At 37.8% G+C, this 13,333-nt stretch overlaps 1 protein-coding gene across 1 annotated transcript; it reads left to right on the forward strand.

The window, feature by feature from the left end:
• The first annotated feature begins 4,199 nt into the window (after positions 1-4,199).
• LOC109043529 (uncharacterized) lies at positions 4,200-13,328 on the forward strand. The gene is made up of 7 exons (XM_072296194.1): positions 4,200-4,293; positions 5,491-5,648; positions 7,073-7,193; positions 9,189-9,469; positions 10,471-10,539; positions 11,669-11,758; positions 12,484-13,328. Exons 1-7 carry the CDS (start codon positions 4,200-4,202, stop codon positions 12,571-12,573), a joined length of 903 nt encoding a protein of 300 aa, XP_072152295.1. The 3' UTR covers positions 12,574-13,328.
• Positions 13,329-13,333: the final 5 nt, after the last annotated feature.

The following is a 13,333-nucleotide window of genomic DNA, read 5'->3' on the forward strand; positions in this document are numbered from 1 at the left end:
TAAATTTGAGCGTATTTCTGCTTGAATTAAATCGCTTTTTCCTCTAACAAAGTTCAAAAATCATGCTAAACGTTAATGAATAGAGATACTAGAACTTAGTAAGCTTTCCGACTAACGCTCTCTTTGTTGCTGTCACTCGATTTAGCCCTTTTCCGGTCCGCGGCAGTTTTTCACGGACGCCGTGGCAGGTCCGCGTCTTTTTCCCGAATTTCGGCCGATTTTCGGTCACTCCTACGCTCCTCAGTTTTACACTCTATTTAAGCCTTATAAACTAATGTTTGATGGTTGTGGGGGCTCAGTATGACGAAATATATGTTATTATCTACAACAAATTTTATTAACACAATTTAAAGCAGTCGAATATACCCGACATCGGGCCTGCGCAGAAGCTCAAACTTTTGGGCGACTATATCCGACATCGGACCTAAACCCGTTATTTTTCACGGCGAATATATCCGACATTGGACCGTTAATCTGCGAGGGGACTTTGTCCTTTTGAAAGATGTCGTCAATCATGATACGTTGGGGTGCCTTTAACCTCGTATGATACTGTGCAACACTGCAACACCTCCATAGCAAAATAGTAGCTCGAAAAGCCTTTCGCTGAGGCAAATCAAAAGGTTTATCCGGTTCAGGTATAACAGAACGGGATATTCTTGAAAGATCATCAAGTTCTGTTGCACTAAAGAGGTGTAAAGAGTTTCAGCGAATTTCCCTCATGGAATTGACGCTCTCCAATTTTTACCAGAAATCTCAAATATGTATTTTTCTCCGTTTGACTAAACAAACAAAAAACGAACACACCCTCATTCTTCCAAGACATATGCATCGTCATCCAAAAACGTCGTGAGCAATTGTCGTTTGTATTTACATGCGTTTTTTTTTCTGGACACGGCAGTCTTTGACCGAGACGCTGAACACTTCAGTTACTCTGATTAAGGCTCTGAGTAAAGTGAGGTGTACTTTCCAACTTTGGCATTCCGAGAAAAATCAATAATTTGCTTTATCATTGCGTTATTTTGAAGAAAAACAAATCGAGGAGTCATGAAGGGTGTATAATTAAATAATACCCGTGCTCTCACCCGAAATAGCAATCTACACGATTATATTTATGAAACGCTCTCTCTTTACAACATCATAGTTCCTACCCTTTCCAAAGGCCGATTAATTTTGGAATATTTGACCCTCGCGGTCGCGAAATCTTTCTCATTCAGTAGTTTCCAAAATGTCAGAGGCAGCTTTATTCAAGCCTTCTTTCATACTTTTACACTAAAATAGCATTGAAACACGTGTCAAAGTCTCTTATTTTCAATTACGTAATTTTCCAGGTTGTTTCAAGGAAGTATTTCCAAGTTTCACAATTTGAAAGCCTGACCAAATATTTTCCCGAAATTGACCTTTTTCACATTTTAAAGCTGAATAAGTAAACTGATAGTTATTACATAGTATTTTCAAAAGTTTTTCTTCAATAATATATTCTACAAATACTAGATAAACCAGAATTTTCGGGGAAAAATTACGAAGAGTGCTCCCGGAACTGTATTGGAAAATGACAAATGATTTTTCGATCAAATAAAGATTCAACTTCATGGAATAGGAACCAAACTAAATTATACTATAACCACTTGTAATGCTACCAATGAGCATAAATCTATTTATGTTACATGTCTGTGACGTGGTTTTAATAGTGACTATAGGCACAAGTATAATTCTTTGGCTAAACGACATCTAGGAGGAGCAAACTCCTGTCCACTGCATTCTGCAATATAAGAATCTGCGTGGTCTTGCTCTATGTCGAGTTATTAGGTGATAGATTTATGATTTTTATGATGCTAATTTAACCGATCATAAGTAATTTCCTGAATTCCAAGTAGCATTTAAAGGGACAAAATACCAAGACCGTTTTAAAAAAATCATGACGATCGAAGATAATATTTTTAAGGAATTTCAAACAACGTACAATATATGCCGATTCCTTGGGACTATGCCTATCAAAACACAATTACACCCGGTAAGTTTATAGCGTTTAATATGATTATCAAGATTTTCCTATAAGTAATGGAACTGTCCGAGTGACAGTTTAGAAATGTACAGCTCCCATCATAAATCATAAATTGGCCGTTTTGATGCACAAGAGGTATCTCTATACGTTGAAAATATATACCTTTGGTTTGTCTTGTTTTGTTTTGTTTTTTGTATAAATGTATTAATTGAAAGCTCAGTACGTGAACACGTCAAAAAACATTTCTGAGGTCAAAAGAAAAAAAAGTCTGACCATGAATAATCATAAGAGAACTTACACACCCTAACAATGTTTTGAACAGGTGTTGTGAAGCTAAAAATTGATTACTTATTTCCAATCGTGAAAAAAAAATTATTATCAGTATTGCATAAAACTTTGTCTGATTTGCCTCCTTGCTTTTAACAGTATTCTCTGAAAATTACGTGGAAAAAGTTTTCGAGAAGTATTTTCTAGAAAAAATTAAAATTGAGAGGAAAATTTTAAACATTCCATGCGACATCCGTGGATCAGTAATTTCATCGACAATTTTTAATGATTTAAAAGTAGCTTTATTCCAAATAAAGGGGACCTGAACCCAACATATTCATGTACTGGGCCTTTCAAGCATAATATATTACAATTTGAAACAATTTACCGTGGCTTTCATTTTCTTGAAAATTTAGGCGGAAATATATCAGGTTAGCGTGGGAAGGGAGGGAGTGGGGTGGAGGTATTGGTCCTTTCACAAGAATTGCAGCGGTTTTGGGATGAAGAGTTTAAAGACTGAGGTTGGCAGACCAAACCTCCTAAGTGGGATTAAAAAGTGGCACTGAAGAAAAATTCTCGGCGTTTTTACCACGGTCCGTTGGTACCTTTACCATCTCACGTTTTTACCAATTATTGGTAATTTCACCACGACAGACTGGTAAACTTACCTAAAAACCGGTATTTTTACTGTTTTTTCGGTGAGAATACCACTTTTATTGGTAACCGATTCCCGGTAACTTTGCCATTTTATCTCGGTAATTCTACCATGGTCAATAAAAAATATTGGCTTTTTTACAGGGGTTCAGTAAAATTACCAATTCCACAAATGGTAATTTTACCAAGAAAAAACTGCGGGATCAAATAGAACCCTGAATTCTCGGTAATTTTACCCTTTCCTTAGCAAATACACTGAGATTTTTTTTTCAGTGGGGAAAACCCAGAAATTCATTTTTACTACTTTTTATGATATTCGTTACTTGATGAAAATCTTTCATGATCCTGGACTGATAGAGGCTGTGCATGTTATCTGGATGAATAAAGAGCCGACAGGGAGATGACGAAGCATTATGTCTGAAACATTTCAGATATCGTTTTGGAGTAAATCGGGCATGCTAATGTCGATTACCCAAGCAGCCATGATCTTAATCGTTCACCCGATCATAATGGAAAACACTCGAGAAAAAATTAACATCCAACTTTTTGGATCCATCAATAACACTCAGGTAGGAAAATTATGTACTCTCTCTTGATTAAAATTTTCGCCTTGATGGTCCGTGCTACATATCAATATATGAAAAACGAGGATCAGCCTGCGACTGGTTGGACCACATTTTGCAATAAGGAACCACTGATTCTGGCTCATCTTAGAAAAAACGTAAGTGCCAATTGTTTCTTTATGCAGAAAGGTGCTTTCATGGAAGAGTCAGAGATAGTGGTTCCTTAATGTAAAATAAAATCCAGTTAATTTTTTTATTTCTTTCTTTCTTTTTTTTCTGCAGAACAATGTATGCTGGAGGTCATTTTTTCAGTATTTTTAACAACTTCAATTAGTAATAACTTCACCGTAATATCACCGTCTCCACACCCTAATTCGTATGTTTTTGTAACCTTTTGTGCGGAAATACGAAAAAACCCATTATATCTTTCCAAAATAGTTCATGAAGAAGAAAAACAGAGAATAAACTGTTGAGGGAGATGTAAAAAAATGTTGAATGTAAGCATGAGTGTAGATGCTAAATGCAGCGATATCGTAAAGTTCGCAGATTTCAAAGTTCAGGATTCCTTTTAAAGTGTCGGTAGTTTTTTTTAGGGGAAAGTTCAAAACATTTGTTTACATAAAGTTATGTAGTTAGTTGCAGATCGGATTCAAGGTATAACATTGCCGCTGGAGATATTCATCGAAGTAGTATCTCTAGTTGTGTGTTTCGGCATGTTTATTTCGGAGTATGCGCAATCACAAAACGTCATAGATGTCATGAACAGATTTAGATTGTTCCACACAAAAGACGAAGGCATTATTTTTGGTAAGAATTGTGCTCGTATTTACTATGTATGTGATTGACAGTGAAAATCATCAGAATTGATAACAGAGAAGCAAAAAAAAACAAAGAAAAAGCGCTCTTCGTTGATGTTGAATGCGACGAAAACTAATTTTAACTCCTGGATGCAACTATTCGGGCTCCATGGATGTCCGAGTTGCATACACAAAGAGATGGAGGCGTTTTGATTCTCCGGGCACTCGCCGCTTCACCCGCGCCACTGCGTCTGGTATTTATGGAAAAAAATTGACTGAAGGGAGCTGCCCATTCAACTAGTGATATTTTAACCATTCCCATTCCATCTACAATGGCTCAGTTGCGCCGGTCACAGAATCGTGTTTTGATGCTTGATTCTTGTAGATCAGTTAAAAATATCAAAATCGCCCAAACTGCAATTTTCTACGTACAATACGAACCGAAATATCACGCTTTGAAAAATTAGGTTTATGACGTCATCCACCGCGGTAGTGACACCCTTGGTTTCTTCCACCTTGCTTTCACGAATCAGCGAAACACACATCTGCTGTGGTTACTAAAGGTGAAACTCGGACGAAAGCAAGGTGGAAGAAACCAAGGATGCATGTCACTACCGCGGAGGATGACGCCATAAACCGAATTTTTTGAAGCACGATATCTCGGTTAATATTGAACGTAGGGCCTTGATGTTTAGACGGATCTTATTATTTTTTGATCCACAATAATCAAGCATCAAAACACCATTCTGAGATCAGCGTAGGTAACTGGCCCATTAGTAGTGTATAAGTAATTAATTATAAGCCTATTCCCAACTTTATATGGACGTATTTCTGCTGAACGGAACTATAGACGAGTGATAAAGATGGGTTGAGCTCTAGAATGCTGCATAAGAAACATCCTTAAAGTGGGCGTGATCCACTTTGGCGAAATGGAAAAGCGGGATTTTACATTCTACCAAACGGATCCAAGCGCCAACTGTATGCGGTTCTCATGAGCCATGGACATGTGACAAGAGCATTGTGGACAGGGCTCATGAGTTGATGCATCGGATCGTCGCCGATGACGTCACTGGCGCTTTATGATTCCCATTCATTCATAACTAACGAGCACATACCTTCTTTCCCACCTGTCTCTGGTTCCGTTTGGCAGAAATACGTCCATATAATATTAAATCACCACAGTATTATTTTGACTGTTAATTGACAGATGAAAATCATTGCCGGGCGTTAATAAAGAAAACCAAAGAAACCACTTGGATCCGCTTCGTCATCCTATGGATTTTGATACTCATTGGCGTGGTATCAAATATTCTCTGTTTCCATGGAGATAGGAGCCCCATCATTGTCCTGCAGTTTGCCTTGTCCGTAAGTTTAAAAAAAGATTTTGTCAATACTGACGTATCAAAGCTCTTGCATGAACTTTGAATCCAAGGAAATACCTCGGCACTCCAAAAAAAATTTGAGGTCAACCACCATCAACCCGAACCTACCAAAGGCCAAAGTTAAGTAGCTTTCATTATTTCGGTCACAGATTTCTATTATTTATGATATTGATTTGGCTCAACCAGAGACTATACTTTCAATTTTTTTCCCATTCTAATATTTATGATATTTTTGCGAGTGTTTATGAAAGAATCTCATGATTTCATGAGAGCTATGGTGAGCGAGGGGTACCAGGGGGATCGTGGATTGCTAATATGTTGGGGAGACCGTAATGGGATTCCAAACGCCATTGGTCGACCTGCTGCTCTAACGCCCATCCGGACCCACTGTAGGAGCGGGTTCAAACGGGGTGGCAGTTGCAGTGCCGCATATGTGGTGAAAACGACCATGCAACGTAGATCAAGTTAACACCTATAGGGTGATTATCACGAGTTGGCGAGCGTAGGAAAAGTTAGGTCTCCCACGATGGATATGTGATATTAGTTTACCAACCGGATCGATTCCTGTCCGATAAATTGCGAAAAGTCTCTTTATTGATGCCGGCAGTCTACAATCCCTTAAATTATTCTTCAAAATAGACGGATTGAAGCATAGAGGTACTGTTCTCAACTAACCAAACTTGAAAAAAGTGTAAACCCGCTATTTAGGGTCGCCGGAGGTTCCCTGAAGAAACAGTGCGAAAGATAAGATATGGAAGCGCGCTCTGGTGGCGCACGGTCAAAGTGTGCGCGGAGCTTTGAGAAAGCTAGTAAAGCTGGCTGATAAGACCTCCGTTCTCCGTCCAACGGAGATTGCGTCGCGGGGCGCGCTGTTCTCCGTCCACAACAGTCGCTCCGAGTAACATCACTGATGAAGTAGTGCACCAGAGACTAGAATAAAAACTGACTGAAGATGTTTTTTTAACCGAACAACTGCAAAATAAAAAGTTAGCAATTTTGTTAGTTAAAAATGCCAACTTTGAAGAACTGTTTTACCAAAACGATGCTATAAACTCAAGCAACTACTTTTATTGGAAAGCTAAGTAGCTTTCATATTTTCGGTCACAGATTTCTTTTATTTATGATAGGTTTTGACTTGACTCAACCAGAAATTATACTTTCAATTTTTTTTTCCATTCTAATATTTATGATATTTTTGCGAGTGTTTGTTTATGAAAGAATGATTTCATGAGAGCTATGGATTAAATTTCTGTACTTTCTGGGCTCAAAATAATTTAAGATTATAATATTTGCTCGACCTATTTATTTATCATTGACCGTTTGAGCAAACAGAACACGAATGAAGTAGCCCTAAGAGAACCTTCGTTTACGTTTTTTTGAGTTCTTTCCTTAATTTAAACTTTACAGGCTTACATATTTGCTGGTGTCACTAGCTATGGAATGCAATTCAATACTTTCTGTCAAATGGTCATCAATAGATTTTCGGATATCAACAGTACATTGTGGGAGCTCACTCAAATCGACACGTGTGAGTAGATATTCTATGATCTTTACCATATGACTATACATAACATATCCAAACTTTCCAAACTTAGGGATTGAATGAATTTTTACTATAGTTCGTCTATCATTTCCCTCTTAGTCCACAAAACCACCCGTTTCAACCTACATATAATGAGATAGCTCCATTTTCCCTTGGTCTCTAGGTCTGTCACTTTGTACATCAATCTCAAAACTCAGCCCACTATTTTGGACTAATTAATTGAAATATGGCCTATTGAATTATAGCCCACTATATATCGACATGCGAAGTAACATCGATGAGTTTGTGTTTGTGTTTGAATAGTTGATATTTCTCCTCATGCGTTTATTTCTCTGAGGTAAATACATTATTTGAAGTTTATACAGCCTCCTGTTCCGGCCAAAAGGATCTCTGCACTTTGTTTTTGTCTTTTTGGTCTATAGCTTTGTCTATAGATTTTAATAATTAGCACGCAGCACGATGAACAAAGCACGTAATGCTGTCTCGCCTAAAATCAAACTAAAAGGCCTTCATTATAGAGTAGAAGTAAAATTATTTGTCGCTTTCAATCGTCAAAACAATTTCTAAGAGTCTTTTGGATGATCATTGACAATCTCACGCAGGCCGGAGGATTCGTTCGATGATATATATTAATATATATTATATATATTATATATATTATATATATTATATATATTATATATATATATATTATATAAATATATATATATATTATATATATTCGAAGATATCCGCTTGGACGCTACCGGGTCCCCAAAAAGAATTTTTCGACGGAAAAATCGCGATATTTTTTAAATTAGTTTGCCATTTTTTACAATTTTTGGGCGATAACATCGCTAGGATCAACGTGTAAGCTATTATCCTAAACTTTGTCGCAATTTCATCTCTATGAAATCGCGTTCGGTGAAATCGAAATATATCTCAACTTATGACGATTTCTTGTTCGATAATATTGCGAGAAATCGCCGTCGATAAAATCGAGATTCTATTGCAAATTTGTGCGATGAACTCGAAATTTTTTCCCGGATAATATTGCATAAATCGACGCACACTGGACCGAATCGAAAGGAGGTGTCGGACAAAATCTGGAAACTTTAAAAGCTGATATTTTCAAAAATATGAGACAAAAAAAAAATAAACAAAAAACTTAAGAGTGGCTCCATTGGTTTTTCGTGAAATTTCCCTCCAGAAATACCCTATGAAATTGAATTTGTGACGAGATAAACATCAAAATTTGAAATTTTAGCCAAAAATTTCATGTCCGACCTCTTTTAACAGCTCGTTCCACTGTGTGACGTCGATAAAATCGCGATACATTCTCCGATCAAATCGCAACTTATCGCGACCACCAGTGGCGTGGCGTGCTTTTCGATCTATCGATATTTCCCCATTTGAAGCTGTGGCAAATAATCGATTATTAAGGTGTTCGCTTCAAACACCCTGTTTATCGATACTTTTCCATAGGTTTAAATGACAGATCAATCGATGTATCGCAAAGCAAGCCACGCCACTGGCGACCACTAGAGTACCTATATTGAGAGAGTATGGCCACTGAGGTTACCACCTCTGATTGGCTCAGCCATCTTAGGCTAAATGGAGCCCTTAGGACCCAAAAATGGCGGACGCCATAAATTAATGTAATGCAAAATGACTCAAAATGTAGTTTTCTTTGCTTATCGTAATGAGAAATTTACTCAAATGCACTATTGCGACATCTTTACATATTTTTAAGGCTAATCGTGTGCAATTTTTGAGAAAAATTATCTTAGTTGTAGTAATTTTGGCAGCAAGTGCGGTTGGTGATAACCGTCAAAAGTTGGCAATGACCCCCCTCCCATCCACAAAAACCAAAACAAAGCACCGCCATTTTTGGGTCCTAAGCCTCTCCATGGGGCCCAGTGGCCATGCTCTCTCAATTTAGGTACTCTAGCGACCACTGTTTCTTCGAAACTTCGTTTCTGCACGTTGCTGTGATTGCAGGCCCGTTTCCACGCGAGAAACTGCGGACGTTGGATGACGTTGGCCGATGCCACAGCGCCCTGGGCGATATCGTCGAGGAGATCAACTGGACGTACGGTCCCAAGACGATGGGTCTTTTCATCGTGTGTCTACTCAGCATAATGCCGCACTTGTTCCAAGTGGGAATCGGCTTCATCCTCTCTACTCTCCAATTCGTCGCCTTCACCCACTTCTTCTGGCCGTTTCTCTTCATCTACTGCATCGCTTTGCTCACCATTCCTGCCGCATCCGTCTCCAAAGAAGTAAGTCTCCGTTTCTGAAGACTGACCTAAAGACTACGTCGTTCGATATAATATTAAAATCTTGGTTCAAACCATGTCATTCGATATAATATCGCAATCTTGGTTCAAACCAAGGTAGATTTACACAGGTATGGACAGAACTAAACAACTGGCCTCTGATTGGCTCTCCAGCGGCCCCTTAACGTCAGACATTTTGAATGTTTTGATTATTTTGATTTATTATGTTCGGTTTATCGTTTGTCAAAATTTTGTGGGATTTTTCGCACAATTTTGATAATGCGATATTAATTTTTACGTTTAAACGCACAAACGTTTGAATGTTAATTTGATTGTAATTTAATTAAAAAACGGGCCCCTTAACCTACGTCACGTAGTCATGTGACACGTACTGAGGCTCATGGGAAATTTTCAACTTTTCCATACCTGTGTAAATCTACCTTGGTTCAAACCAAAAAAAAAAAAACTAACATAATCTCATGCACGAATTCGTCATGAGTCAATTGTGTCAATTGATTACAATGTAGTTACTGACCGGTCCTAAATCAATTGAAGACTCATTAAATACGGAAGCTATCGATTGTAAGAAACACTTGGACGCATTTTACTACCATGGCGCAAAGGGCGCAAATCAGAAACGAGGTTCCGTGTTTGTTTACATTTGAGCCAAGGGTTCGATATATTATATCGAATGACGTAGCCACCAAATCAGTCTATTGCTGCTCACAGGTTTAAGGTAATGTCAAGGTGAGTCTAATGTTAAATCGAATCAAACCTTTAAGGTGGAAAATAAAGCAATGAAGAAACTGTGTCACAACTTGAATGGATTAGTCGCCATTTGAGAGGCTTGGAGGACCGCCATTAATCGCATTTAAATCGATGGAACGGTTCTCGTAGGAAAATTTTTGTTAGGTACAATGGTTTTGGGAGACCCATGATAGAACGGTTTCTCCTCAGATATCCTTTCATCACTAATTTAGTTTGAATTTTTATCGTATGCACAGGCGAAGAAAACTACCATCATCCTGTCAGAAATGTTGATGAAATGCACTCACGGAGCTACGGAGAAAGAGGTTAGATAAGTTCCGCTTTGTTTTCTGTTTTCAGTATCTGATGTCAATAATAATTTTTATCTAATTGAACATGGTAGCATGGACATACTCGTGGAGAACGAACAGTTCCATTCAGGCGCCACAACCAATTCATCATCAAAGTAGTATTCGAAGGCCGAGATAATACCCAAATTATTGACTCCAGACACGTTGGCCTCGTGTCACAAATCGGCAATACTTTCCCTATGTAGGTCTCTCTTATTTGGGTACTACATCTGACTAGTCCCGTGCATCTGCGAGAAATTGAAAAAAGCGGGAGCGCCTTCGATTGTTGAATATGCAACACGCACATCCGTGGGACACGAATAGTTGCATCAAGGCGCCACAATCAATTCGACCTATTCTTTGTAAAACGGGAGTGCCGCCAATTTTTGAACATGAAACACGCACATCAGTGATACTTACATTAACTGCAAAATTGAAAAAACTCCTACATTTTTTATAAAGCTTTTGGGAGAAATTAAAAAATTTCACAGCCTGCCAATTGTTTTGAAACTTTTAACTTCCGTTAAAAGTCTCGCAAAATATTTGTCAAAAATCCGTGAATATGGGACTTTTGTCGGTTAGGGTATGGATTGCATTTAAAATTGATTACCTGCACAGTTGGCGTGATTTTCAGATTTTTGACCGGGCAGTTCGGGAACTGGCAGCCCGGTTTGCCGACTGGGCAAGAACATTAGCCAGTGAGTGGACTTTGCGGACTGGGCAAAGGAAGTGGTTTGTCTCAGGGCTGGGGGATTTTGCGAACGTGTAGCAACTGTAGCAGTAATGTAGCATATCTATTTCCTGATTCAATTTTTTCATATATGACAGAAATTTATCGTCTTCAAGAAAAAAGAAGAAATAAACTTACGACAATGATTTTTACTGATTTAATTCCATTAAGCTAATACTGGGTTTTCAAGGATGGATACGAAGACGAGTCGTTAATATGGCGCTATGCTTAAGGTTGGGCGAAAAGTATATTCTGGTTTCAATTTATACATTTATTTATTCATATATTTATCTTTTTATTCTTTTATTCATCTATTTATTTATTTACTTATTTATTTTTTTTATTTTTTTATGATCCGTCTACCGTTGTTTTTAGATCGTGGTTTGTATGGAGCGACTGAACAGCCGGCCTATTCAGCTCTCTCTCATGGGACTTACAACTCTTAACAACAATCTCTTTGGATCAGTATGTATGAGTAACCCCTTCTCAAAAATCTGAACGTAAAAATTTAACTTGTCTATTCGATTCTCGACCATTAACGTTTTATATCTTTCTCTGGTATTTGCAAAGGAAAGTCTCATAGAAGTATTTTGTAATAAGCTACATCTACCTCGTCTGTGAAATCACTTATCTGCAGGGGGACTAACACGGTACGTTTGTTGTTTCTAAAATGAACCAAAAATTCCGTAATTTGTAATGCAATCCAGTTTTTGGTTCCAAGCATCGCCGCTTGTAGAATCTTATAATATATTAAAAGTATTAACTGGAAAAGACTTGGTCCTCAGAGAAATTATGAGGGACTGCTCCTGCACATACAAACATTTATAATTGATTGATCTTCGAAACCTTCGATTACATTCAGAAGCGATATTTCTAATTTCCAACCGTCTTTCATACATCAACAATGCCTAGTTTGCGGAAACCATTTTAACTGAACCAACGGAACCATTTTTAACAACATTTAAAGATTTTAGGAGCAATTATTAGAAGCTATTCTCGCCACCGAAAAATAGATATAATTTCAATTTTCAAGATCGAAGATGTCACTTACTGAGGAAAATCCTGTATTGTTCTTGGGAGAGACTAAGTAGAACTATGGAAAGGCCGGCCCCCTGACCGCTATTTTCTCCCATGCCTAGAACATCTGATCATCACTGAACGAATTGATACTGTAAATTCTTCTTTTACAGAGCATGGTTGCACTTATCGGATACTTCTTCCTGGTCATTCAGTCTTACATGACCGAGCTGGACAAAGTTCACAGCATTGGAAAGACGTGAATTTTAATATCATTACTAGCCGTTCTGGACGCGCTTGGCGCGGTATTGGATGACTCAATAAGGAGGCTAGATGATTTTGTGAAATGCTAAACTTTAAACTACGTGAAATGATTAATCAAGTATATCCCCGAGAACCAAAACCTTCCTGGTCGCTGGTCAGGGAATTTTTTAGGAGAGCAACCCTGCAAAACATTAACTATGACGTCAGCTTTATGCTCTGAACATAGGTCGGGTTGTCAAATCACTGGTGATTTTAGTTTACTGTGATTATGATTAGATAAATTATTTGTCAAAATACCGCGAATACTTGAATCTAGTCTTGAATCATCTCCGCTAATCTCCAATAACAACGAAATTATATCATCACTATCATCAACCGTGCCGTGATTAGTATGATGTGATAAAGGACAACCAGCTATCAAAACCAAATATGTACAAAAGAATTGAAATAAATAAATGAAACTATCATTTTTTGCCCATGTAACAAACAAGTTTGGCAAGTTCAGGGAACATTGTGTTACACAATGTCTGAAAGGTAGTAGTACTGAATATATTGGTATGTGTAGTGTAGCCAAGTGCTAGAAAAAATGAATGTAACATTTTTTGAAAGAGAGAAAGAAACTTACATTTTATTAATAAAATTTGACCAAAGCTTCTCGAAGCAAGCGCTCCATCGTCAGGGTCAAAAAGTTCAAATCACAAAGGCTATAACTTTATTTCAGACAAGGTAACAGATCTCAGTGGTAAGAATTGATGACAA

Source organism: Bemisia tabaci, chromosome 2 (genome assembly GCF_918797505.1).
Source record: "Bemisia tabaci chromosome 2, PGI_BMITA_v3".
In the NCBI taxonomy this organism is placed as follows: domain Eukaryota; kingdom Metazoa; phylum Arthropoda; class Insecta; order Hemiptera; family Aleyrodidae; genus Bemisia; species Bemisia tabaci.

Bases quoted from the DNA above. Each gene is read 5' to 3' on its own strand.
- LOC109043529 (XM_072296194.1), top strand. From the start codon at position 4,200: ATGTTTATTTCGGAGTATGCGCAATCACAAAACGTCATAGATGTCATG. The intron at 7,194-9,188 runs GTGAGTAGATAT...CTGTGATTGCAG, and splicing joins GCTCACTCAAATCGACACGT to GCCCGTTTCCACGCGAGAAA. The intron at 10,540-11,668 runs GTTAGATAAGTT...CGTTGTTTTTAG, and splicing joins ACGGAGCTACGGAGAAAGAG to ATCGTGGTTTGTATGGAGCG.